We start from the raw sequence: 26,428 nt of genomic DNA, 5'->3' as shown, positions 1-26,428 counted from the left end.
TTGGCTTTAAATATGCATGAGAATTAAATTAACAAATGCGAACAAAATCAATGTAAAAGTTAGTATGCGATGGGATCCCTTCGTGTTTTTGAAGATAATATTTAGGTTTGTAAACGTCCTAACGATTCTTCACCTCAAATACATTACAGTTGTGTGCTGCGAACAAAAATCATTATACAGCTCCGATTTACGCGACGTAGAACGGACCACAACGTTTTGGAAACACATTTGCCATGGGTCCGAAAAAGTATCATCGGTCCCGTTCTGGCTCTCGTAGTCGGAACCGAAACAGGTCCAAAATAAGTAGATCACGATCACCCGAAGAGAAAAGATGCCGGAGTCGGTCCGTGGGTCGGAACCAAAATCCCCGGAGAATTGCGCGTTCTGAGAGCGGAAGCTCGGACAGCAGTGGTGGACCTGCGGGGCGACAATGGCCGCCTAGCAGAGGCCATCCCGGGTCGAGAAGCGACTCAGACAGCGACCAGAGACGTAAACTGAAGGGCAAGTCAAAAGACCGATCCAGGTAAACATGACAGGTTAAGTTATATTAAGTAAAAATGCGCAGTAGAATGGCCTTACTGAAGAGCTCAGTAACTTTCAAAATGGCACCGTCATAGGATGCCACCTTTCCAACAAGTCAATTTGTCACATTTCTGCCCTGCTAGAGCTGCCCTGGTCAACTGTAAGTGCTGTTATTGTGAACTGGAACTGTCTAGGAGCAACAACGGCTCAGCCGCGAAGTCGTAGTCCACACAAGCTCACAGAACGGGACAGCCGAGTGCTGAAGCGCATAACAATCACCTGTCCTCGGTTACAACACTCACTACCGAGTTCCAAACTGCCTCTGGAAGCAACGTCAGCACAAGAACTCTTCGTTGGGAGCTTCATGAAATGGGTTTCCATGGCCGAGCAGCCGCACACAAGCCTAAGACCATGCGCAAATGACAAGCTTCGGCTGGAGTGGTGTGAAGCTTGCTGACATTGGACTCTGGAGCAGTGGAAACGCGTTCTCCTGAGTAATGAATCATGCTTCACCATCTAGCAGTCTGACGAATGAATCTGGGTTTGGCAGATGCATAGTGCCAACTATAAAGTTTGGTGGAGGAGGAATAATGGTCTGGGGCTGTTTTTCATGGTTCGGGGTAGGCCCCTTGTTTCTAGTGAAGGGAAATCTTAATGCTACAGCACACAATGACATTGTAGACAATATTGTGCTTCCAACTTTGCATGTTTTACTAGCGCATAACAGTGCAGCAAAATGTCAAACAAGTACAATATTAATCAAGAAATCACATGTCTGCAACTACATTTTTCTATCCATCAGCTCTGACTCAGATGATCCAAAGGAGAGGAAGGAAAGAGAGAAAAAGAAAGGCAGAAGAGAAGACAAAGGAGAGAAGAGGAGGGGCTGCAGCCAGTCCCAGTACGATTTAGGGTCCAGTGCAGACCAGAAGAGAGTGAAGGATGGGGGGAGCATTGACCGGGAGAGGAGATGGCAGAGGAGTGCAGACAGAGGGAGCAGAAGCCCTAGCAGAGAGAGGGAACGACAGATCAGGGAGAGGATGAAAAGCAGAGAGAGGGACCCAAGCCGAGGTGAGGAGAGTAGTCAAGACAGAGAGAGAAGCAGCCGGAGGAGTGAAAACCGCGGGAGGAGAGAGGGAAGCAGCGGTAGGGACAAAGATAGGAAAAGACGTCGCTCTGGCTCCTCTGACTCGTCTAAGAGCTCTGGGTCGGAGGGCGGGGCCTGTGGAGGCAGCCCGGGGTCTGGAGAGGCCGGGCCCTCGGCTCGAGATGAGAAGAAGAACCAGAGAGAGATGCTGAAGGCCCTGGAGACCCCAGAGGAGAAGAGGGCCAGACGACTGGCCAAGAAGGAGGCCAAGGAGAGGAAGAAGAGGGAGAAGATGGGCTGGAGTGAGGAGTACATGGGCTATACCAATGCAGACAACCCCTTTGGAGACAACAACCTGCTGGGCACCTTCAAATGGCAGAAGGTAAGAGAGGGAGAGGAGAGTGGGCACTTGAGAAATGGATGTATGTGGGACTATCAACACCCTCCTTTTAGAAGTACAATGGTTACATCTGACCAGACTCTGAATAATCTGTGTTTCTGTGGTGGTGGTGGTGTGGTCAGGCTCTAGACAGGAAGGGCATTGGCCATCTGGGTGAGAAGGACCTGAAAGACAGAAACAAACGCATCCAGGAGGAGAATCGAAGAGAACTGCAGAAGGTATGCTTCTATGCAAAAACGAGCTGATGTGTGTTTAATAGGTTCAGGAATGTATGTGCTTATGGAGAATGCAATGCAAGAGCAGGAACTGTGTATAAGTGTGTCTGTCTGTGTTTAGGTGAAGCAGCTGCGACTGGAGAGGGAGAGAGAGAAGGCCATGAGAGAGACAGAGCTAGAGATGCTGCAGAGAGAGAAGGAGGCAGAGCATTTCAAAACCTGGGCAGAACAAGAGGATAACTTCCACCTGCACCAGGCCAAGCTACGGTGAGTGGTGACACCTTCATTACCGTCCCCCTGTAACCCTAACCCTCAACCTCACATGGTTCCATATACTCACTTGAAAACAGCCTGGTACATAAACAACATCTCACTGCTCTGGTGTTTGCTGATGTGGATTTGTGTGCAGACCTCTAACTCATAGATGTTTGTGTGTTTAGGTCTAAGATCCGTATCCGTGACGGCCGTGCTAAGCCCATAGACCTGTTGGCTAAGTACATCAGTGCTGAGGATGACGACCTGGCTGTGGAGATGCACGAACCTTACACCTTCCTCAATGGACTCACCGTCACTGACATGGACGACCTGCTTGAAGACATCAAGGTGTGTGTGTCAGGGTTTCCGTTAGACAGTAAATTCCGACATTTGGTAAAATAAGAAAAGCGTATAAATAAAATTGTTACTGGCCAAATTGTAAAAAAACACACAAAAAACATCCATTGTGAAAAAATGCTTTTATTTATTCATTGATGGAAATACCGGTGGATATTCTCCAACTTCTAAGGCAAACAAATAAACTTCATAATAAATCCTCAAGCTGCTGGGACGTTAGTGTAGGGTGTGTGCCAACTATTCACATCAGTTCACTAGGCAGCCAACTGTCTATAGTAGGAAACAGAGTAGTTATCAATAAGCCACGTATATCACATGACGTGAGTCACGACCCCAAGATAGGTCAAATTATAATAAACATAATTTATTATCATCCAGTAGAACTCTAAAGAGATATCATTTGATCTCTGGAAACAAGCACTTTCATAAATGCATGGTTTCACTGGAGCGTTGTAAAATAAGATTTCTATCAATGAACCAGCCTTAATGAATTTATTTACTTATCCAACATCAGGTTGATAATTGTTTTATTTATTAGGCCTCTTTCCCCTGCTGTGGTGCTGAATGGCAGACCGGCCCTGGTGTTCCTCTAACACCTCTCCCCAGTTGTTATTTATTAGGCCTCTTTCCCCTGCTGTGGTGCTGAATGGCAGACCGGCCCTGGTGTTCCTCCAACACCTCTCCCCAGTTGTTATTTATTAGGCCTCTTTCCCCTGCTGTGGTGCTGAATGGCAGACCGGCCCTGGTGTTCCTCCAACACCTCTCCCCAGTTGTTATTTATTAAGCCTCTTTCCCCTGCTGTGGTGCTGAATGGCAGACCGGCCCTGGTGTTCCTCCAACACCTCTCCCCAGTTGTTATTTATTAGGCCTCTTTCCCCTGCTGTGGTGCTGAATGGCAGTGGGAGTGGGGCAGACCCTGGTGTTCCTCCAACACCTCTCGCCAGTTGTTATTTATTAGGCCTCTTTCCCCTGCTGTGGTGCTGAATGGCAGTGGGAGTGGGGCAGACCCTGGTGTTCCTCCAACACCTCTCCCCAGTTGTTATTTATTAAGCCTCTTTCCCCTGCTGTGGTGCTGAATGGCAGACCGGCCCTGGTGTTCCTCCAACACCTCTCCCCAGTTGTTATTTATTAGGCCTCTTTCCCCTGCTGTGGTGCTGAATGGCAGTGGGAGAGGGGCAGACCCTGGTGTTCCTCCAACACCTCTCGCCAGTTGTTATTTATTAGGCCTCTTTCCCCTGCTGTGGTGCTGAATGGCAGTGGGAGTGGGGCAGACCCTGGTGTTCCTCCAACACCTCTCCCCAGTTGTTATTTATTAAGCCTCTTTCCCCTGCTGTGGTGCTGAATGGCAGACCGGCCCTGGTGTTCCTCCAACACCTCTCCCCAGTTGTTATTTATTAGGCCTCTTTCCCCTGCTGTGGTGCTGAATGGCAGACCGGCCCTGGTGTTCCTCTAACACCTCTCCCCAGTTGTTATTTATTAGGCCTCTTTCCCCTGCTGTGGTGCTGAATGGCAGTGGGAGTGGGGCAGACCCTGGTGTTCCTCTAACACCTCTCCCCAGTTGTTATTTATTAGGCCTCTTTCCCCTGCTGTGGTGCTGAATGGCAGTGGGAGTGGGGCAGACCGGCCCTGGTGTTCCTCCAACACCTCTCGCCAGTTGTTATTTATTAGGCCTCTTTCCCCTGCTGTGGTGCTGAATGGCAGTGGGAGTGGGGCAGACCCTGGTGTTCCTCCAACACCTCTCCCCAGTTGTTATTTATTAGGCCTCTTTCCCCTGCTGTGGTGCTGAATGGCAGTGGGAGTGGGGCAGACCCTGGTGTTCCTCCAACACCTCTCCCCAGTTGTTATTTATTAAGCCTCTTTCCCCTGCTGTGGTGCTGAATGGCAGACCGGCCCTGGTGTTCCTCCAACACCTCTCCCCAGTTGTTATTTATTAGACCTCTTTCCCCTGCTGTGGTGCTGAATGGCAGTGGGAGTGGGGCAGACCCTGGTGTTCCTCCAACACCTCTCCCCAGTTGTTATTTATTAGGCCTCTTTCCCCTGCTGTGGTGCTGAATGGCAGTGGGAGTGGGGCAGACCCTGGTGTTCCTCCAACACCTCTCCCCAGTTGTTATTTATTAAGCCTCTTTCCCCTGCTGTGGTGCTGAATGGCAGACCGGCCCTGGTGTTCCTCCAACACCTCTCCCCAGTTGTTATTTATTAGGCCTCTTTTCCCTGCTGTGGTGCTGAATGGCAGTGGGAGTGGGGCAGACCCTGGTGTTCCTCCAACACCTCTCCCCAGTTGTTATTTATTAAGCCTCTTTCCCCTGCTGTGGTGCTGAATGGCAGACCGGCCCTGGTGTTCCTCCAACACCTCTCCCCAGTTGTTATTTATTAGGCCTCTTTCCCCTGCTGTGGTGCTGAATGGCAGACCGGCCCTGGTGTTCCTCCAACACCTCCCCCCAGTTGTTATTTATTAAGCCTCTTTCCCCTGCTGTGGTGCTGAATGGCAGACCGGCCCTGGTGTTCCTCCAACACCTCTCCCCAGTTGTTATTTATTAGGCCTCTTTCCCCTGCTGTGGTGCTGAATGGCAGACCGGCCCTGGTGTTCCTCCAACACCTCTCCCCAGTTGTTATTTATTAGGCCTCTTTCCCCTGCTGTGGTGCTGAATGGCAGACCGGCCCTGGTGTTCCTCCAACACCTCTCCCCAGTTGTTATTTATTAGGCCTCTTTCCCCTGCTGTGGTGCTGAATGGCAGACCGGCCCTGGTGTTCCTCCAACACCTCTCCCCAGTTGTTATTTATTAGGCCTCTTTCCCCTGCTGTGGTGCTGAATGGCAGTGGGAGTGGGGCAAACCCTGGTGTTCCTCTAACACCTCTCCCCAGTTGTTATTTATTAGGCCTCTTTCCCCTGCTGTGGTGCTGAATGGCAGTGGGAGTGGGGCAGACCCTGGTGTTCCTCCAACACCTCTCCCCAGTTGTTATTTATTAGGCCTCTTTCCCCTGCTGTGGTGCTGAATGGCAGTGGGAGTGGGGCAGACCCTGGTGTTCCTCCAACACCTCTCCCCAGTTGTTATTTATTAAGCCTCTTTCCCCTGCTGTGGTGCTGAATGGCAGTGGGAGTGGGGCAGACCCTGGTGTTCCTCCAACACCTCTCCCCAGTTGTTATTTATTAGGCCTCTTTCAAATGAACAGTTAAATTAGAGAGGCCTAGATTGTATTTGAAAACAGCAGTTATTTTCTTTATTAATAAAACAGTTCATAGAAACAGCCTATAGGACAGGTCGCTCGCAAATTATTACTGTGTAGATGACTTGTTCTAGGCTAAATGTCTTTTTCATCTTTAAAAATATATATTAATTTCTGATTTCTAGAAGGGGTAAAGATGCAATGGAAAATGTTTTGCTTTTCAATAAAACCTGTCATTTTGGTATAAGAACATTGTTATATATATTTTTTTTACAACTTTACTGGCTCATTTATATTCTGTTAAGATGAATTGGGTGGACGGTCTGATGCGTCACACAGACAATGCATTAGGATGTCTGGTAAATACCGGTACATGTTTTGCCTGTCAGGTTGTCCGGCACCACATTTTCCTAACTGAAACCCTGGTGTGTTTGTGTGACGCTTTGTTCAATGTTCTTAGAACTGTTTCTATCAATTGTGGTTTGTAGCGGAAGAGAGAGACTGCGTGACATGTCTGTGTGTGACGTGTGTGTGTGTGCATTTTCCCTGTAGGTGTACATGGAGCTGGAGCAGGGCAAGAATGTGGACTACTGGAGGGACATGACCACCATCACAGAGGACGAGATCAGCAAGCTCCGGAAACTGGAGGCATCTGGAAAAGGCCCAGGTACAGCAGCACCACCACCTCCGATAGGCCAAACTACAGTAACATCTCAGTAGCGCGCTCTCTCATTGGCCCATATTCTGATTTGGCATTCCACCATCAACCTCTATCCTCTGTGCCTACACCTAGGCACTTCTCCCCTTGTCCCTCTCCTAGGATGTGTCCAAAATGGTCCCCTGGTCAAAAGTAGTGTACTCTATGGGGAATATGGGGCCATGTCTTGCGCAGCCCGCGTCTGATGTTTTCTGGGTAGTTGACTGTCTACCTCGTCCCCAGGTGACCGTCGTGATGGCATTAACACGTCAGTGAGCACCGATGTTCAGATAGTGTTTAAGGGAAAGACCTACAGCCAGCTCCAGGCGCTGAACCTCAACATGGAGACTAAGATCCGAGCTGGGGGATCCAACCTGGACATAGGATACTGGGAGAGTCTGATGCAGCAAGTCAGGGTCTACATGGGCCGAGCACGGTGAGGACCGGTGTGTGTGGGTATGCACACTTACCCTACCGGTCTCTGGCATTTGTGTGTGTGTGTGTGTGTGTGTTCGGTGTGTGTGTGTGTGTGTGTGCGGTGTGTGTGTGTGTTAACCATCCCTATCTGTGTTATAGGTTGAGAGAGAGGCACCAGGATGTGTTGCGTCAGAAGCTGTTCAAGTTGAAACAGGAGCAGGGAGTGGAGAGTGTGCCTCTCTTCCCCATTATCAAAGAGGAGCCTGAGGAAGAGGATGTGTGAGTACATGGACGGACACCACACACACACACACACACCGAACACACCGCACACACACACACACACACCACACACACACACACACACACACACACACACACACACACACACACACACACACACACACAGAGGTTTCACCTTCAACCTCTTTCTTTACATGCTCATGTACACAAGGTTTGACCTTTGCCTCCTCTGTTTCTTCTCCACAGGACCGAGAAAGAAGACCCTCCCTCAAAGGAGCCTGGCACCGCCTCTTCCTCCCCTTCCGCCAATCAGAAGAGCGCAACAGAGAAGGATGACCAAGTGGCAGGCCCATCCACAGAGGGAGATGGTGAGAAGGAGGGAGAGGAGAAGGGTGAGGTGGTAGAGGCCGTTCTGACCGAGGAGGATTTGATCCAGCAGAGCCAGGCAGAGTATGACTCTGGTCGCTACAGTCCCACCCTGCTGCTGCCCTCAGAGCTACCGCTGGACACACACACCATCACACCTGACGAAGACACACAAAAACTACACCTCTCACGCAGACAGCTCGCTGTCACAGGTAAGTGGCTTTGCATCAACACACCCATACACAGAAACACTCGGACATCTCTACCTATCGTCATATTCATCTCTCTCTCTCCTCTTGTTCTCCAGGTGATGCCAATGAGAATGCGGAGGATGAGTTTGTGCGTCGTGCCAAACAGGGCATGGGCGGGGACGAGGCTCAGTTTAGCGTGGAGCTTCCCCTAACGGGCAAGATGTACCTGTGGGCCGACAAATACCGTCCCCGGAAACCACGCTTCTTCAACAGGGTCCACACAGGCTTTGAGTGGAACAAATATAACCAGACGCATTACGACTTCGACAACCCTCCGCCTAAGATCGTCCAGGGCTACAAGTTCAACATCTTCTACCCGGACCTGATCAACAAACGTTCCACGCCGCAGTACTTCCTAGAACCCAGTCCTGACAACAAGGACTTTGGGGTTCTGCGGTTCCACGCGGGCCCGCCATACGAGGACATTGCCTTTAAGATTGTGAACCGCGAGTGGGAGTACTCGCACCGTCATGGGTTCCGCTGTCAGTTCGCCAATGGGATTTTCCAGCTGTGGTTCCACTTCAAGAGGTACCGCTACAGGAGATAGAACTGGCTAACTGTCCAACACCAACCCAGACTGGGAACCTCAGACTGCCAGGTTTTAACCATAGATATGCAATGTTAATGTACTTTGTATCTATTGTGTTTTTATTGGTTGTCTTAGTGTTAACCTTTCTCTTTGTTATCACTACGGCAACCCAGACCATTCCGTTGTCACAAAGAATGGTTTCCATTTGTTTGATCAGCTACTGCTTTTCAATGTACAGTTGAAGTTTACATACACCTTAGCCAAATGCATTTAAACTCAGTTTTTCACAATTCCTGACATTTAATCATCCTAGTAAAAATTCCCTGTCTTCGGTCAGTTAGGATCACCACTTTATTTTAAGAATGTGAAATGTCAGAATAATAGTAGAGAATTATTTATTTCAACTTTTATTTCTTTCGTCACATTCCCAGTGGGTCAGAAGGTTACACACACTCCAATTAGTATTTGGTAGCATTGACTTTAAATTATTTAACTTGGGTCAAGCGTTTTAGGTAGCCCTCCACAAGCTTCCTATAATAAGTTGGGTGAATTTTGGCCCATTCCTCCAGACAGAGCTGGTGTAACTGAGTCAGGTTTGTAGGCCTCCTTGCTTACACACGCTTTTTCAGTTCTGCCCGCACATTTTCTATGGGATTGAGGTCAGGGCTTTGTGATGGCCACTACAATACCTTGACTTTGTTGTCCTTAAGCCATTTTGCCTCAACTTTGGAAGTATGCTTGGGGTCATTGTCCATTTGGAAGACCCATTTGCGACCAAGCTTTAACTTCCTGACTGATGTCTTGAGATGTTGCTTCAATATATCCACATTATTTTCATCCCTCATGCGGCCATCTATTATGGGAAGTGCACCAGTCCCTCCTGCAGCAAAGCACCCCCACAACATGGCGCTACCACCCCCGTGCTTCACGGTTGGGATGGTGTTCTTCGACTTGCAAGCCTCCCCCTTTTCTCTCCAAACATAACGATGGTCATCATGGCCATACAGTTCTATTTTTGTTTCATCAGACCAGAGGACATTTCTCCAAAAAGTATGATCTTTGTTCCCATGTGCAGTTGCAAACCGTAGTCTGGCTTTTTTATGGCGGTTTTGGAGCAGTGGCTTCTTCCTTGCTGAGCGGCCTTTCAGGTTATGAGGATATAGATACTTTTGTACCTGTTTCCCCTAACGGGCAAGTGTGCCTCTCTTCCCCATTATCAAAGAGGAGCCTGAGGAAGAGGATATGTGAGTACATGGGCGAACACACACACACACACACACACACACAGGTTCATCTCTAGGATACTGAACGCGTCTCCTTCCTGAGTGGTATGACGGCTGCATGGTCCCATGGTGTTTATACTTGCGTACTATTGTTTGTACAGATGAACGTGGTACCTTCAGGTGTTTGGAAATTGCTCCTAAGGATGAATCAGACTTGGAGGTCTATAATTATTATAATTATTTTTTTGTGTGGTTTCTTTTGATTTTCCCATGATGTCAAGCAAAGAGGCACTGAGTTTGAAGGTAGGCCTTGAAATACATCCACAGGTACACCTCCAATTGACTCAAATGATGTCAATTAGCCTATCAGAAGCTTCTAAGGCCATGACATCGTTTTCTGGAATTTTCCTACCTGTTTAAAGGCAGTCAACTTAGTGTATGTAAACTTCTGACCCACTGGAATTGTGATACAGTGGAATAAGTGAAATAATCTGTCTAAACAATTGGAAAAATGACTTGTAATGTCCTAACTGCCCAAAACTGTAGTTTGTTAACAAGACATTTGTTGAGTTTTAATGACTCCAACCTAAGTGTATATGAACTTCAACTGTACCTGTCTCTGAAATGACATATTAAAGATTATTTTCCTCGCTGGCTTCCATTTGATGCAATCAGAGCTGTTAGAGGTAAAACTGTCTAATAAATCATATTAAATTAAAGAAACATCTTAACTTACATTTTCCTCAGTGGCATTAAGTATGCCTCAGTCAGGATGTCAACATCACTGAGTAAAGCATCTCCTTTACCATTGGCTAAGGGCAGGATTCCATCTGTAATCTCATTCACCATAAACTCTGCATATGTTTTCACAATTGAAGATTTGGCCACTATAGCGCTGAACTTCAGCGATACAGATTGAATCCATCCCTAACTGTAACGCTGACCTATCCACAGCTGTTTCATTTAAGACTAATTAACCCCCAATGTTAGCAAGTCCACTCCTGCCCCAGGTGGAAACCTGTCAAGCCTATTGGCTATTCTATATACACACACATTGGTGACACCAAAAACAATGAAAGTAGAAAGAGTTTTAATAAAGACAACACTGACACGATACAGTTAACAGGATCCTGAGAAGGCACGTACTTAGACAGGTTAGAAATGGCACGAGAGAGAGGGACCACCTAACAAAACATTCTGGAATAAAGTGGATGATTCACTGAGAAAAATAAGATAGTAAAACATTGTCATATCAATCCTATTAATTTAATTAGGATAATTCCTACCTATCCTTGTAGTTCTCTCTCAATGCTTGTTAGAGGTGGGTGTTGGATACCGGCAGAGATGGTTGTTCATTTGAGTGGGTCACAAGTTTCTAATGCTTTAGGTGCTCGTAAATCTAAGCAAAGTTTGATAACCAGTCCCCTCCACCACAGTTCAACTTGACCAATCCAGCACTAGAGCAGGAAAAGCTGGGTCTGATTGGCTGGTAACAGAATCATAGGGTGTGTTCCTCTGCTCCCGCGTTGCTGACGCCTGCCAGATCTTACAACGCTCGGATAGGTATTTAACATATCAGCTAACCACATATGTTATAGCAATCTGTCAGTCGATGACACAGTCAATGATGTCACGTCAGCAGAACGCAACCATAGTTTCACAAACAATACAGTTCTCCTCCAACCACTTTGTACAAAACATTACAGGTGTGTTGGTCCGATCTAGTCACAGTTTATCTGCTGCGTACTGTTCAGTCCCGTTGAATTCTGACTGCATACAGTCAAAAAATGAAGCAAACTGAAATACCATTGGCAGTAAGATCATATCTCTGATTCATCATCAATGAACTGCAATGAGGGGAAAGTAACTCCGGCTTCCCCCTCCTCACCCCCTCCTAATGCCACCTCCCCAGTAGAGTGGTTGTTATTACTGGTGCAGTTTCCTTCTCCAGACACCAGGGCCTTGCTCTCCGCCTCCCCAGGCTCTGAGACCTCTAGGTGGGCCACGGCAATGTGAGCAGCCCCCTCCTCTGGGGCACCTTGGTTCTGCCCTCTCCCTGCTCCTATTACTCTCCCACAGGGCCCAGGCAGGGGCAGGTGTCCCTTGTACAGGTTCCACCCCAGCAGGACAGCCAGCAGAATCGCTAGGAAGGCCACTGACACCTGCAGCGCTGCCAAGGAAGGGCCCTCGGTCCGGGCTTCAGGTCTGAGTGAGAGCCCTTCTAGACCTACTCTAAGCTGGTACTCAGCCACGGTGGTGGTGTACTTCCCGCTGTGGGAACGCTCCAAGGACAGACAGCAGTAGCGGCCAGTGTCAGAGGCAGAGGCGTTGAGGATAAGGAGGCTGTCTCGGAGGATCTGGTTGCGGGGCGAGGAGGGCAGGGGAAGAGAGTCTTTCACCCAGTGGGTCTCTGCCAGGTTGGAAGTGGGGGGGCACTGGAGCTTCACGTTGCCACCCAGCCACATGGTCTGATTAACAATCTTCACAGGGTCTGGAAGAGAATGTATTGGTTAGAAAACACACAGACAGACACACACAGAAAAGATAGACACAGATACACTCACCTGAGGCGGGGCAGAGAGAGAAGTCTCCAACCCATAAACTTTGGATCAGTTCACTGAGACAGAAACGGGAAGGTGTTCAGGGAGTTAACCAACAGTACATCAGATCTCTGTTCTTCTACATGGGTTAAAAGTAATCAAAGGAAAAAGTACAATTGGTTTATGCAGCACCATACCTGTCTGTGTTAGCTGTAGACAGGGAGATACACTGGGCTGTAGTTCTGTCCCAGACACAGTAAGGGTCTCTGGCCAGGACACAGTCCACACAGGTGCGAGAGCGACCACAGCTACTAAACGGCATCTGAACAGCACCGTACTCAGAGCCTGCGTACAGCTGACCCTACACACACACACACACACACACACACACACACACACGTTACACTGCCATACATACTGTACAGCAGATTTCAGCTGCCGACAGACAAGAAATAGAGCTTTACGTTACCGTTGTGTTGGAGAAACGGAGGACTTTGATTGGCTCACGGGGCTGGAAGAGCTGCACTTCCTCGATGATGAACATCTCCTTATCGTAGTTGAGCGCTTTCAACACGCTGCCACCCTCTGAGACACGAAACACACATCAGTGCTGATACTGTATGTGGGCAACTAAGCCATACACAGCGGTTCAGAGTTATTAAACACACACCTGTGCCTATGAACATGACATGGTATTTCTTCCCGTCCAGGGCCTGTGTTCTGTGTACTATGATACGTGTGAAGGCAGTGCCTCTCATGACCAGCAAGGGGCGCTCTCCGATGGGCAGAACAGCCTGGTCCATGAGGGGCCGGTCTCTAATGAACTGCAGGGTCCGGTCTGGCAGGTCCAGACTTTGACTGATTCCCTGGTTACGAGCCTCGTCATCTATACACTGGAAAGGGGAGTGGGAGAGGAGGGAGGGTTTATTCAATCCTGGAAGAACGTACAACTTTAATCAGGAAACTTTCAAGGTTAGGTTGGTCTGTTGAAAATCTATAGATAATCTGAAGGGATAGACTGTGAATAAAAATCATAATGAAAGAAATGTTACAGGAAGAGAGAGAGAGAGAGAAGACAAAATGAAAAGATTCAGTCTAACTCACAGCTCCAGGTCTGGGGGAGGGCACAGCACCACTGTACATCACCCACTTCACAAAGGACGTTTCCACGGTTACCGGGGTCTTGTACTTCCCCTCGGAGAACACCCTGCCGATGTCCAACACCCTGTATGCACACACTGCAGAGAGGTCCACCCTGTCCCTGGAATACAACCACACAGAGCATTAGAGATACACACTGCAGAGAGGTCCACCCTGTCCCTGGAATACAACCACACAGAGCATTAGAGATACACACTGCAGAGAGGTCCACCCTGTCCCTGGAATACAACCACACAGAGCATTAGAGACACACACTGCAGAGAGGTCCACCCTGTCCCTGGAATACAACCACACAGAGCATTAGAGATACACACTGCAGAGAGGTCCACCCTGTCCCTGGAATACAACCACACAGAGCATTAGAGATACACACTGCAGAGAGGTCCACCCTGTCCCTGGAATACAACCACACAGAGCATTAGAGACACACACTGCAGAGAGGTCCACCCTGTCCCTGGAATACAACCACACAGAGCATTAGAGACACACACTGCAGAGAGGTCCACCCTGTCCCTGGAATACAACCACACAGAGCATTAGAGACACACACTGCAGAGAGGTCCACCCTGTCCCTGGAATACAACCACACAGAGCATTAGAGACACACACTGCAGAGAGGTCCACCCTGTCCCTGGAATACAACCACACAGAGCATTAGAGACACACACTGCAGAGAGGTCCACCCTGTCCCTGGAATACAACCACACAGAGCATTAGAGACACACACTGCAGAGAGGTCCACACACACAAACTCACACACAGTCAGGTCCATCTGTCGTGGTGCTCACATAAGCAAAACACACACACACACACACACTTCAGAGTTCAACTTACGACTGTGATGTGAATACAGCATAGAACACACAGCTTCTCCAGTCTCCCTCCTCACACCAGCGGTAGGTGTCCTGTATGATGTAGGGTAGCTGGGATTCCAGAACAGGACAGTCCACACGGGCCTTTAGAAACGACGTCCACTTCTTCTGTAGTGTCCTCTGGCCCCCAAGGTCCCCCTGAAACACAGAGACAGAGATTTACATGAAGCTGCCATTAGACAATGAGGGTATATCTTCATAGAATACAAGCACCCAAAGACCCCTTAAGGAGAGAAGTAATTCTCAATGCCACCGTGGGACACACACCTTGCAGACACGTGCTACGCGGGACACCACCAGTTTGCTGTAGAAGTCGTACTCCACAGCGGTCTCAGTGAAGAACAGGTAGACCTTGTCATCATCACCCGTTAAGCTGTTCCTACTCTCTGGCATCTGGGCCATAGAGATGAAGTTGGGCTCTGACAAAGACAAATGTAGTAGACATCAACCTAAAGACTTCAGCCTGTTCTAGGATCTGTTTGTGCTGTCTTGCCAACTCCTTATGTTTCCATTATAAGAGTTGGCAAGACGGCACAGACAGATCGGGGACCAGGCTATAAAGACTTAACCTCTTGTTGAAAAACAAAGAAAAGGGAGTTGAAAGAAGACTGTCTTACCGTGTAGCCAGGAGCTCTTGAACTCAGTGCGTATGGAGGAGGGAGAGCTGCGCATCACCACAGGCTCAGAACCCAGGAAGTTCATTGATGTGGCTGAATAGAGGGTTTTGTCTAGAAGAGATATAGCTTTTGTCAAAAACATACTTTTTGTAGCAGGTTGGGAGAACTTATGCAGCATGTAAGAAGAATTCACATAGCAGGTTTGAGGAGAAGGTTAAGTTTAGGAAAAGGGTTTGGGTTAGCTAACAAAGTGAGAACACTTTTAACGTCAAATTGACAAAAGCTGTATCCCATCTAGACATGACCTGAGCACAGGTCCTCACCTGAGCGCATTGTGGGTCTAGAGGGTTCAACTCAAACAAGCCATCAGATCAGGAATATCAGACCTGCAACACTTAACCTAGCGTTTTCGGGCTTTAAGGAGATTGATATTCCCGGATTCCTGACAGAATTCCGGAGTAGTTACTCACCGATCATGATGGAAGAGAATCTCTGGAATGGATCGAAGGGACACTTCCCTTTGCCATCCTCTGCCTTGTTTTCCAGAGTCAACTCTCCGTCTTTGTACGACTGAAAGGACAGAGATGAGCGGTACACTTGTGAATTATATCTACTATTACAGGTTATGACCGGAGTTGATCATAAGGACTGTTGTGTTTCCATTGACTCACCATGTAGTCACACTCTGGGTTGAAGGCCTTGGTCCCACACACATACATCCTACCATCTTCCATCGTATGCAGGACCCTGATGTAATTCTGACACTCTATCTGCAACACAGTATCTACTTATTTAGCTATCTGCATTGAATGCACATATGTATATAGAAATGAAACGGGAAAGCACCATGAAATGTGCAGAGAAAGCATCAGTTCACTGACTGGTCTGGACCGACCTGATTTTTCCCCTTGGAGCTGCACTCCTTCTGCTGCTTCTCTGTCACTTTCCAACTTACCTGAAAATGACATGGAAGATAAAGTTGGAAGATTAACACTTTACGAGAGGTATTGACATGTTGAATGCACCGAGCAGTCTGTTTGAACTACTGGTGCATAGCTCGGCCACCCATGCATGCCCCACAAGAAGTCTCTTCACAGTCCCCAAGTCCAGAACAGACTATGAGAGGCTCACAGTACTACATAGAGCCATGACTACATGGAACTCTATTCCACAGTACTACATAGAGCCATGACTACATGGAACTCTATTCCACATCAAGTAACTGACGCAGCAGTAGAATCAGATTTAAAAAACAGATAAAAATACACCTTATGGAACAGTGGGACTGTGAAGCCACACACACACACACACACACACACACACACACACACACACACACACACACACAGATACATTTATACACACACACACACACACACACACACACACACACACACACACACACACACACAGGCACAGATACATTTATACACACACACACACACACACACACACACACACACACACACACACACACAGATACATTTATACACACACACACACACACACACACACACACACACACACACACACACACAGATACATTTATACACACACACACACACACACACACACACACACACATACATTTATACACACACACACACACACACACACACACACACACACACACACACACACACACACACACACACATTTATACACACACACACACACACACATAGGCACAGACACATTTATACACACACACACACACACACATAGGCACAGACACATTTATACACACACACACACACACATAGGCACAGACACATTTATACACACACACACATAGGCACAGACACATTTATACACACACACACACACACACATAGGCACAGACACATTTATACACACACACACACAGGCACAGACACATTTATACACACACACACACACATAGGCACAGATACATTTATACACACACACACACACACACACACACACACACACACACATAGGCACAGATACATTTATACACACACACACACACACACACATAGGCACAGACACATTTATACACACACACACACACATAGGCACAGACACATTTATACACACACAAACACACACACACACATAGGCACAGATACATTTATACACACACACACACACACACACACATAGGCACAGACACATTTATACACACACACACACACATAGGCACAGACACATTTATACACACACACACACACACATAGGCACAGATACATTTATACACACACACACACACAGGCACAGACACATTTATACACACACACACACATAGGCACAGACACATTTATACACACACACACACACATAGGCACAGACACATTTATACACACACACACACACATAGGCACAGACAAATTTATACACACACACACACAGGCACAGATACATTTATACACACACACACACATAGGCACAGACACATTTATACACACACACACACACACACACATAGGCACAGACACATTTATACACACACACACACATAGGCACAGATACATTTATACACACACACATTTATACACACACACACACATAGGCACAGACACATTTATACACACACACACACACACACACATAGGCACAGACACATTTATACACACACACACACATAGGCACAGACACATTTATACACACACACACACATAGGCACAGACACATTTATACACACACACACACACACATAGGCACAGACACATTTATAAACACACACACACATAGGCACAGACACATTTATACACACACACACACACACACACATAGGCACAGACACATTTATACACACACACACACACATAGGCACAGACACATTTATACACACACACACACATAGGCACAGACACATTTATACACACACACACACACACACACACACACACACACATAGGCACAGACACATTTATACACACACACATAGGCACAGACACATTTATACACACACACACACACATAGGCACAGACACATTTATACACACACACACACATAGGCACAGACACATTTATACACACACACACATAGGCACAGACACATTTATACACACACACACACACACATAGGCACAGACACATTTATACACACACACACACAGACACATTTATACACACAACACACACACACACACACATAGGCACAGACACATTTATACACACACACACACATAGGCACAGACACATTTATACACACACACACACACACATAGGCACAGACACATTTATACACACACACACACACACACATAGGCACAGACACATTTATACACACACACACACACATAGGCACAGACAAATTTATACACACACACACACATAGGCACAGATACATTTATACACACACACACACATAGGCACAGACACATTTATACACACACACACACACACATAGGCACAGACACATTTATACACACACACACACATAGGCACAGATACATTTATACACACACACATTTATACACACACACACACATAGGCACAGACACATTTATACACACACACACACACACACACATAGGCACAGACACATTTATACACACACACACACATAGGCACAGACACATTTATACACACACACACACATAGGCACAGACACATTTATACACACACACACACACACATAGGCACAGACACATTTATAAACACACACACACACATAGGCACAGACACATTTATACACACACACACACACACACACATAGGCACAGATACATTTATACACACACACACACATAGGCACAGACACATTTATACACACACACACACACACATAGGCACAGACACATTTATACACACACACACACACATAGGCACAGATACATTTATACACACACACATTTATACACACACACACACATAGGCACAGACACATTTATACACACACACACACACACACATAGGCACAGACACATTTATACACACACACACACATAGGCACAGACACATTTATACACACACACACACATAGGCACAGACACATTTATACACACACACACACATAGGCACAGACACATTTATACACACACACACACACATAGGCACAGACACATTTATACACACACACACACACACACACACACACACCACACATAGGCACAGACACATTTATACACACACACATAGGCACAGACACATTTATACACACACACACACACATAGGCACAGACACATTTATACACACACACACACACATAGGCACAGACACATTTATACACACACACACACATAGGCACAGACACATTTATACACACACACACACACACATAGGCACAGACACATTTATACACACACACACACAGACACATTTATACACACACACACACACACACACACATAGGCACAGACACATTTATACACACACACACACATAGGCACAGACACATTTATACACACACACACACACACATAGGCACAGACACATTTATACACACACACACACACACACATAGGCACAGACACATTTATACACACACACACACACACATAGGCACAGACACATTTATACACACACACACACACACATAGGCACAGACACATTTATACACACACACACACACAGATTTTGTACTGTAGATATATGGTAGTGGCGGAGTAGGGGCCTGAGGGCACACAGCGTGTTGTGAAATCTGTGACTGTATTGTAATGTTTTTAAAAGTGTTTAAACTGTCAGAATATGTTATTGTTAGACACTGGGGCTCCTATGGAAAGGAGAAGGGCCACAATCTGGTACAAGTCAAAAGGACAGCCGTGAGTTGGGGAGGAGTGAGGAATTTGGGTCGAGGTCAGGTCAGATGAAGTGAGGAAGAACAGATATCTGTTCTGTCTAGCAACAGAGATGCATTGGCTGTTCAGATGTTTATCAGGAGACTCAGCATAGGAGGAAGGGTTAAATACCAATGCTCGTGTGAATGTCTTGGTCTTATGCAGCTGTGTGACCCATTGGGTGAATAAACTTGGTTTGAGATTTTCTAATCGTCCAAGAGTTTTTACTCTTCATTTAGAACCCAACACCAGGAAGAGTCGCTGCTGCAAAGGCATGTTGAACATGAGACATGAGTCTTCCAGGACATAATTTCATAGCTGTCAGTGTAAGTGCCAAAGCAATCTGTTAAACTGTAATACTTCAGTGTTCTTACAGAGGACTTCTTGTTGGAGATGTTGTTGATGTCCAGGGCGTAGATGTTCTCCCTGGCTCCCAGCAGCAAAAGACCCAGGTCCTCTCTCAGCAGCATGGTGGAGTAGTTCCACACACCCTCTTCACCGAACATACGACCATTCTCTCCTAGTACAGCAGAATGAGTGACATTGAATGATACAGGAAGTCATACAGAATGACACCAATAGTTACTCACAAAGACACCTGCAGTTACACCGGATGATATTTATGTAAACTATTTTTTGACACATATGACAGTTACATAAACCTTCCCCTAATCCAAATGACACCTGGTTGTGGCTGTACCAGTAATATAATATGTACATATATTCACAAACAGTATAGACAGAAGCAGTGAATAAATATTGATGGACGCACTTAAATGCAAGAGCAGTACTTACTATGATAGGGTACAGTTTTACGCGGAACGCAGTCCAGTGGCGAATGGGCGTCCAGCGTCAGAGCGAGAGGGAGAAGCCAAAAGAAACTTACGACCACTAGAGGATACATGGCTTATTCCTTGTCAAAATGTAATTTAGTTCCTCAAATGGCTCTTAAAAGGAAATCCAGTCCAGTCTGTGTTAAATCCAGTCCAGTTTGTGTTAAATCCAGTCCGGTAGAGAGAAGGCAGGAGGCACTCATAGACCCAGGCTACGTGTTAGGCCTACTTTGTGCTCAGAGGATAGATGGCTGTGTGATTGAGCCAGTCTCCAGCACAGGCTTCTGATCTCTCTACAGGCCTCTGTCAGCAGGGAGTCCATGGTAAGATGGATGGCACGGACCTGAGAGAGAGAGAGAGAGGGAGGAGAGAGAAAGAGAGAGAGAGAGGAGGGGGGTCTATGGTAAGATGGATGGCACGGACCTGAGAGAGAGAGAGAGGGGGGGGGGGGGGGTCTATGGTAAGATGGATAGCATGGGGAAAAGGCACAGGCACTGGCCCGCTAGCTGCTTTGGCCCATCTGAGAGAGAGGGGGGGGGGGGGGGGTCTATGGTAAGATGGATAGCATGGGGAAAAGGCACAGGCACTGGCCCGCTAGCTGCTTTGGCCCATCTGAGAGAGAGGGGGGGGGGGGTCTATGGTAAGATGGATAGCATGGGGAAAAGGCACAGGCACTGGCCCGCTAGCTGCTTTGGCCCATCTGAGAGAGAGGGGGGGGGGGGGGGGGGGGGGTCTATGGTAAGATGGATAAGCATGGGGAAAAGGCACAGGCACTGGCCCGCTAACTGCTTTGGCCCATCTGAGAGAGAGAGAGCAAGAGAGAAAGCGAGAGAAACACTGGAGAGGGGGGACATATTTTGAGGGAGAGAAAGAAAGAGAAGAGCTAGAGAAAGGTATGGTTAAAGAGCGTGATGTGAGCTACGGTCTGCGCAGCAGTAACTCTGTCACAGCCATAGTGATGGTAATGTGAGGGCATGAAAGGCTTTCAGTAGGGTGCAGGAGTGTCGACTTCAACTCGTCTGGACCTAACAAAACCACACAAAAAGAGATCCTCACAGAATACCAAATCCTGTGTGGACAGGGGAAATAGCGGTACAAATTGTGAAAAACAATTCACACAGTCTTGTTTTACTAACACAATTGATTCCATTCAAAATCCTATTTTCCCTAACCTCTAAACCTAACCCGAACATAATCTTTAACCCTCAACTCTAATTCTAACCCTAAATCCCTTAGAAATAGCCTTTTTCCTTGTAGAGGGTGGAAAAATGTCCACCGTTGGTCAAATGTTGGTTTGTGTGCTACTGTTGTGGGGACTTCTGGTCCCCACACGTGTAGTTAAACATGTCCACACACACAAATACAACTAACCCAGGTCTACCATCACAAGAACATTGGCAGTTGTACAATCTTGTTCTGTAAATGTTGCAAGTCAACCCTTTTGAGGATCGGATTTCCCCACTACGGTGGGTGTGTCCAGGAGTGTCATTAGTCAGAGTGCTGGTTGTGTAGCAGATTACTCACAGCATGTCACATAATGCATGTCACAGATGTTTCACATATCTACCCCTGAGGCAAGAGGCTCCATTGGTTAACACATCTGCACATGCTGCGGCTACACCAATGGCATTCATATTTAGACACATCTCTAATAAGAGACATGTCTGTTTGCATGTCTGTGAGTGGTGCAACTGCAGAAAAAAACCTTCCTGTGTAGTTTAATGCATTTCTTTGTCCAAATAGTTTATACCCTGACATATTGACAAACTTCAGCAGTGAATGGTGTAACGTTGTGGACTGTGTCACATCCGGCCGTGATTGGGAGTCCCATAGGGCCGAGCACAAATGGCCCGAGCGTCGTCCGGGTTTGGCCGTGATTGTAAATAATAATTTGTTCTTACTGGCTTGCCTAGTTAAATAAAAGTTGCATTTAAAACACATTTAAAAAACTAATTATTATAAAATGTCATACCTAATACCTCAGCTGTTGGCAAACAAGTTAAAGTAATAAACTATTGCGTAACTCAAAACAGGAAACAGCTACTCTACTTCTGTCCCCTATCAGTCACCTGTCTGGTGCATATGGGCAGAAATAAATGCACGCAGTAGTTTAGCATTTGTGAGAGTTTATAATTTGTTCACACGTATCAAGGCTCAAATTCATTATGCCCACTATACATTTATAACAAATGTAACAAAAATATACCTTAAAAAAGATATTAATCAGAGACTAAACCTACCTTTAAAGGTGAAAGGTGTTCTTTCTCGAGTGTGTACAAGAAACTGCCCAGGTCTGGTTGCTCTTTGGTTCAAACACAGTACAAACCCACAGCCAAGCGCTTTCCACAAAGAGGCAGTGGCTAAACGGCTGTCCTTGTTCCCCCTTCTGTCTCTGTCGGATCCGTTGAAAGGGACTGTTGTTGTCGGATATATTGTTGGGAAAAGTTAAGGCGCTCAGATCCCGCGGTGAAGGACCTGAATAGATACCGCTGCTGCTATGGCTCCGTCAGCATGCCAGATTATTCCCTCTGATTGAGCAACCTGGTCTCTGAGCATTTCGTATTATTCTGTACATATATTCCGAGCAATTCCTTTTAGTATAATATGTTACATTTCATATGGTATGTATTAATTTGTGGATGTCCATCACCCATTTTGTATATTATGCTATGAATTACAATTTCGTTTATATGTTACTATTTGCAAAATGTACAATATGTAGCAAATTTGTAAAACGTGCTTTAAAACTGGTGGGAGGAGCTATAGGAGGATGGGCTCATTGTAATGGCTGGAATAGAAGACATTGAATGGAGTCAAAGGTGGATTCCATATGTATGATATTTGAGATACCGTTCCATTTATTACATTTGAAACATTACAATGAGCTCGTCCTCCTATAGCTCCTCTCACCAGCCTCCACTGTGCAAAACATGTGATATGTTGGCTAGGGGTTAGGGTTAGGGTAAAGTTCAGGAGTTAGGTTAAGGGTTAAAGTTAGGGGAAGGGTTAGCTAACATGTTAAGTAGTTGCAAAGTAGCAAGAAAGTAGTAAGTAGTTAAAGTTGCTAATTAGCTAAAATGCTAAGGTTGTCCATGATGAGATTTGAACTCTCAACCTTTGGGCCCACCCATCAACCCTAACCAACCTACTTACGTTTTTGCCTTAACTTCGGGATCGGTGTCGCTTCCACAGGACGGTTGAGCTAACATAGGCTAATGCGATTAGCATAAGGCTGTAAGTAACAAGAAAATGTCCCAGGACATAGACATATCTGATATTGGCAGAAAGCTTAAATTCTTGTTAATCTAACTGCAATCTAATAGTACATGCTATTGTTTGAGGAGAGTGCACAATTTTGAACATATTTGTTTTTTTTAAACTTAGGCATTTTTGGGGCAGTCTTGATACAACATTTTGAACAGAAATGCAATGGCTCATTGGATTAGTCTAAAACTTTGCACATATACTGCTGCCACCTAGTGGCCAAAATCTATATTGCACCTGGCCTGAAATAATACATTATGGCCTTTCTCTTGCATTTCAAAGATGATGGTGCAAAAAAAATTACAAAAGAACGGTTGTTTTTTTCTTTGTATTATCTTTTACCAGATCTATTGTGATATATTCTCCTACATTCCTTTCACGTACAAACTTCAAAGTGTTTCCTTTCAAATGGCACCAAGAATATGTATAGCCTTGCTTCAGGGCCTGAGCTACAGGCAGTTAGATTTGAGTATGTCATTTCAGGTGGAAAAAAAAGAGGCAGATCCATCCTTAAGAGGTTTTAAGTAACCATCTGTCTTTTGGAACCATAACAAACGTAACATATCATACACATTTTAGCGTCTCGGATTTACATTTACTATGTTATGTCTAGTCTATGAGACCAGGCTGTGAGTGAGGTAGAAAAGATGAGCGCGCTCTCTCGTGAAAAACAGGCGAGTCCCGACAGGTCTGACATAAAAATGACTGAAATATCACGCTCCCTTTGACAACACAATACTACAAATGCTAATGAAGACAGTTCCTACAACAATACTTATTTTTCGTGTAGGTTAGTGTGGTGCTCAAGTCAACTGTGGACAGTACAGCAGTTGGGTAAAGTACTTAAGTAACAATACTTTAAAGTACTACTTAATTCGTTTTTTTTGTGGTAGCTGTACTTTACTATTTATATTTTAACAACTTTTACTTCACTACATTCCTAAAGAAAAGAATGTACTTTTTACTCCATATATTTTTCCTGACACCCAAAAGTACTCCTTGCACGTTGAGTGCTTAGCAGGAGAGGGACATGGTCCAATTCAAGCACTTATCAAGTGAACACATGGTCATCCCTACTGCCTCTGATCTGGCAGACTCACTAAACACACATGTAAATGATGTTTGAGTGTTGGAGTGTACCCCTGGCTATTTGTACATTTAAAAAACAAGAAAATGGTGCCATCGGCTTTGCTTAATATAAGGAATTTGAAATGATTTAAACTTTTACTTTTGGTACTTAAGTATATTTGACCAATTCCATTTACGTTTGATACTTAAGTATATTTAGAACCAAAGACTTAGACTTTCACTTTTACTTGAGTAACTTTCTATTAAGGTATCTGTACTTTTACTCAAGTATGACAATTGGACACTTTTTCCAGCACTGTAATAGTGGGGACAGCGGGTTTTAGGGACCTATCTCGTTGGAAAGAAAATATGAAATAATTTAATGCTCCATCATTGATCCAAAACATTTAGCCTAACTACATCTTGAAGCAACTAACAGTCGTATCTGTCCTGCTAACTGTTTGCTTATCTCATGCTTGAGTGCATAACTTGTTTTCCCATAAAGTTCTTGTGGCCCTTACAAAAACCAGGGCAGCTTAAGATGCAGTCCAGAGTCCAGACGGAGTCATTCCCTCCGCAGAAGAATGTTCCATTAATTATTAACACAGTGAATGACCATCCTACTCTAATATCACGGAATCCATCACCGCAAACATGATCTTAATACAGTACCTATAATGGATTTCATCCCATTGCAGTGGTGAAACACTATGCACAGTGGTCTGTATTGTACACACCACTGGATGAAGTGTGCATTGATTATGGTGCATATTCTGGTACCAATTTCCCTCCTCCATTTTCCTAATTCTCTTCTTTTCACTATAAAAGGTGACATTTTCCCTTCAAGTTACACTTAAGATTAGTCAATTTAGTTGGTTAGTCCCAGGTAAGGAATGTAACATGGCAGTCATTATTGTTTGAAATGTGATATTATAGCCCAACTATGGCACAACAAACAAAACAGACTGACAATATGTTTTGAAGCCAGTAGATTATGACTCTCCCATTCATGTTTGCTTTTGCTTCTAGCTGCTGGTATACATTGGAACACCCACAGCTGAGAGAGGGCAAGAACATTATGATGCATCTGAGCAACGTACAGGAAGTATTTTTATTACCACAAATAAACAGTAGCAGTGTGTGGGTCAAGTCACTGGGGAAGCCAAGCCAGTAAAAAAAGCCATATTACAACCTGTTGTAATAATTGCATTGTTTGCTCTATGACCCATTCGTTGATAAGCCACCGTGATATACAATAAGGTGTGACAACAAAAACACAACAGTCACACAGTGGCAGAATAAATTCAACTACACATAATGTTTGTTTCATCACAAAACTGGAGAGCAGCATCTGTCAGGTGAAGTCCACAAAGCAAATATTGCATGTAGCAAACAGTTATAGCTATCACGCAAGTCAGTGTTTCTGACAGTTTACTAAACAACTACTGACTTAGAACCCCAGAGTTACCGCAAGTCAGTACAAAGACAACAGGAGCACTGTCTCCACTATTTCAGAACAATTTCAACTTATTTGAACATCAAGTTGACAAGGCTTAATGCTTAGTTTATTACACCGAAAAGAAACTTAAAGATACCAAAA

The 26,428-nt window shown here is 45.6% G+C and overlaps 2 protein-coding genes across 4 annotated transcripts; one reads left to right on the top strand and one right to left on the bottom strand.

Annotated features, from left to right (window-relative positions):
* Window positions 1-109: 109 nt before the first annotated feature.
* Window positions 110-10,377, top strand: LOC109874556 (cactin-like). Its single transcript, XM_020466526.2, has 10 exons — window positions 110-523; window positions 1,325-1,991; window positions 2,132-2,227; window positions 2,346-2,491; window positions 2,665-2,827; window positions 6,554-6,668; window positions 6,942-7,134; window positions 7,275-7,394; window positions 7,605-7,936; window positions 8,032-10,377. The coding sequence occupies exons 1-10, from the start codon at window positions 234-236 to the stop codon at window positions 8,520-8,522; spliced, it is 2,613 nt and encodes an 870-aa protein (XP_020322115.1). The 5' UTR covers window positions 110-233; the 3' UTR covers window positions 8,523-10,377.
* Window positions 10,378-10,799: 422 nt separating this feature from the next.
* On the bottom strand, window positions 10,800-23,204 carry sema4e (semaphorin 4e). 3 transcript variants are annotated; one of them, XM_020467076.2, is made up of 15 exons: window positions 22,737-23,204; window positions 20,459-20,839; window positions 20,038-20,183; window positions 15,813-15,872; window positions 15,589-15,687; window positions 15,388-15,487; window positions 14,918-15,028; window positions 14,568-14,719; window positions 14,263-14,438; window positions 13,372-13,528; window positions 12,938-13,160; window positions 12,737-12,852; window positions 12,465-12,628; window positions 12,292-12,344; window positions 10,800-12,218 (listed from the first exon to the last, which is right to left on the bottom strand). In XM_020467076.2, exons 2-15 carry the CDS (start codon window positions 20,565-20,567, stop codon window positions 11,548-11,550), a joined length of 2,337 nt encoding a protein of 778 aa, XP_020322665.1. In that variant the 5' UTR covers window positions 20,568-20,839; window positions 22,737-23,204; the 3' UTR covers window positions 10,800-11,547. The 3 variants fall into 3 exon arrangements, with proteins under 3 accessions (XP_020322665.1, XP_031665591.1, XP_020322666.1); XM_031809731.1 differs by having other exon boundaries at window positions 20,459-21,521; window positions 22,737-23,188; XM_020467077.2 differs by having other exon boundaries at window positions 20,459-20,919; window positions 22,737-23,188.
* Window positions 23,205-26,428: the final 3,224 nt, after the last annotated feature.

Source organism: Oncorhynchus kisutch, linkage group LG30 (genome assembly GCF_002021735.2).
Source record: "Oncorhynchus kisutch isolate 150728-3 linkage group LG30, Okis_V2, whole genome shotgun sequence".
In the NCBI taxonomy this organism is placed as follows: Eukaryota; Metazoa; Chordata; class Actinopteri; order Salmoniformes; family Salmonidae; genus Oncorhynchus; species Oncorhynchus kisutch.
This window is presented reverse-complemented; position numbering and strand designations above follow the sequence as displayed.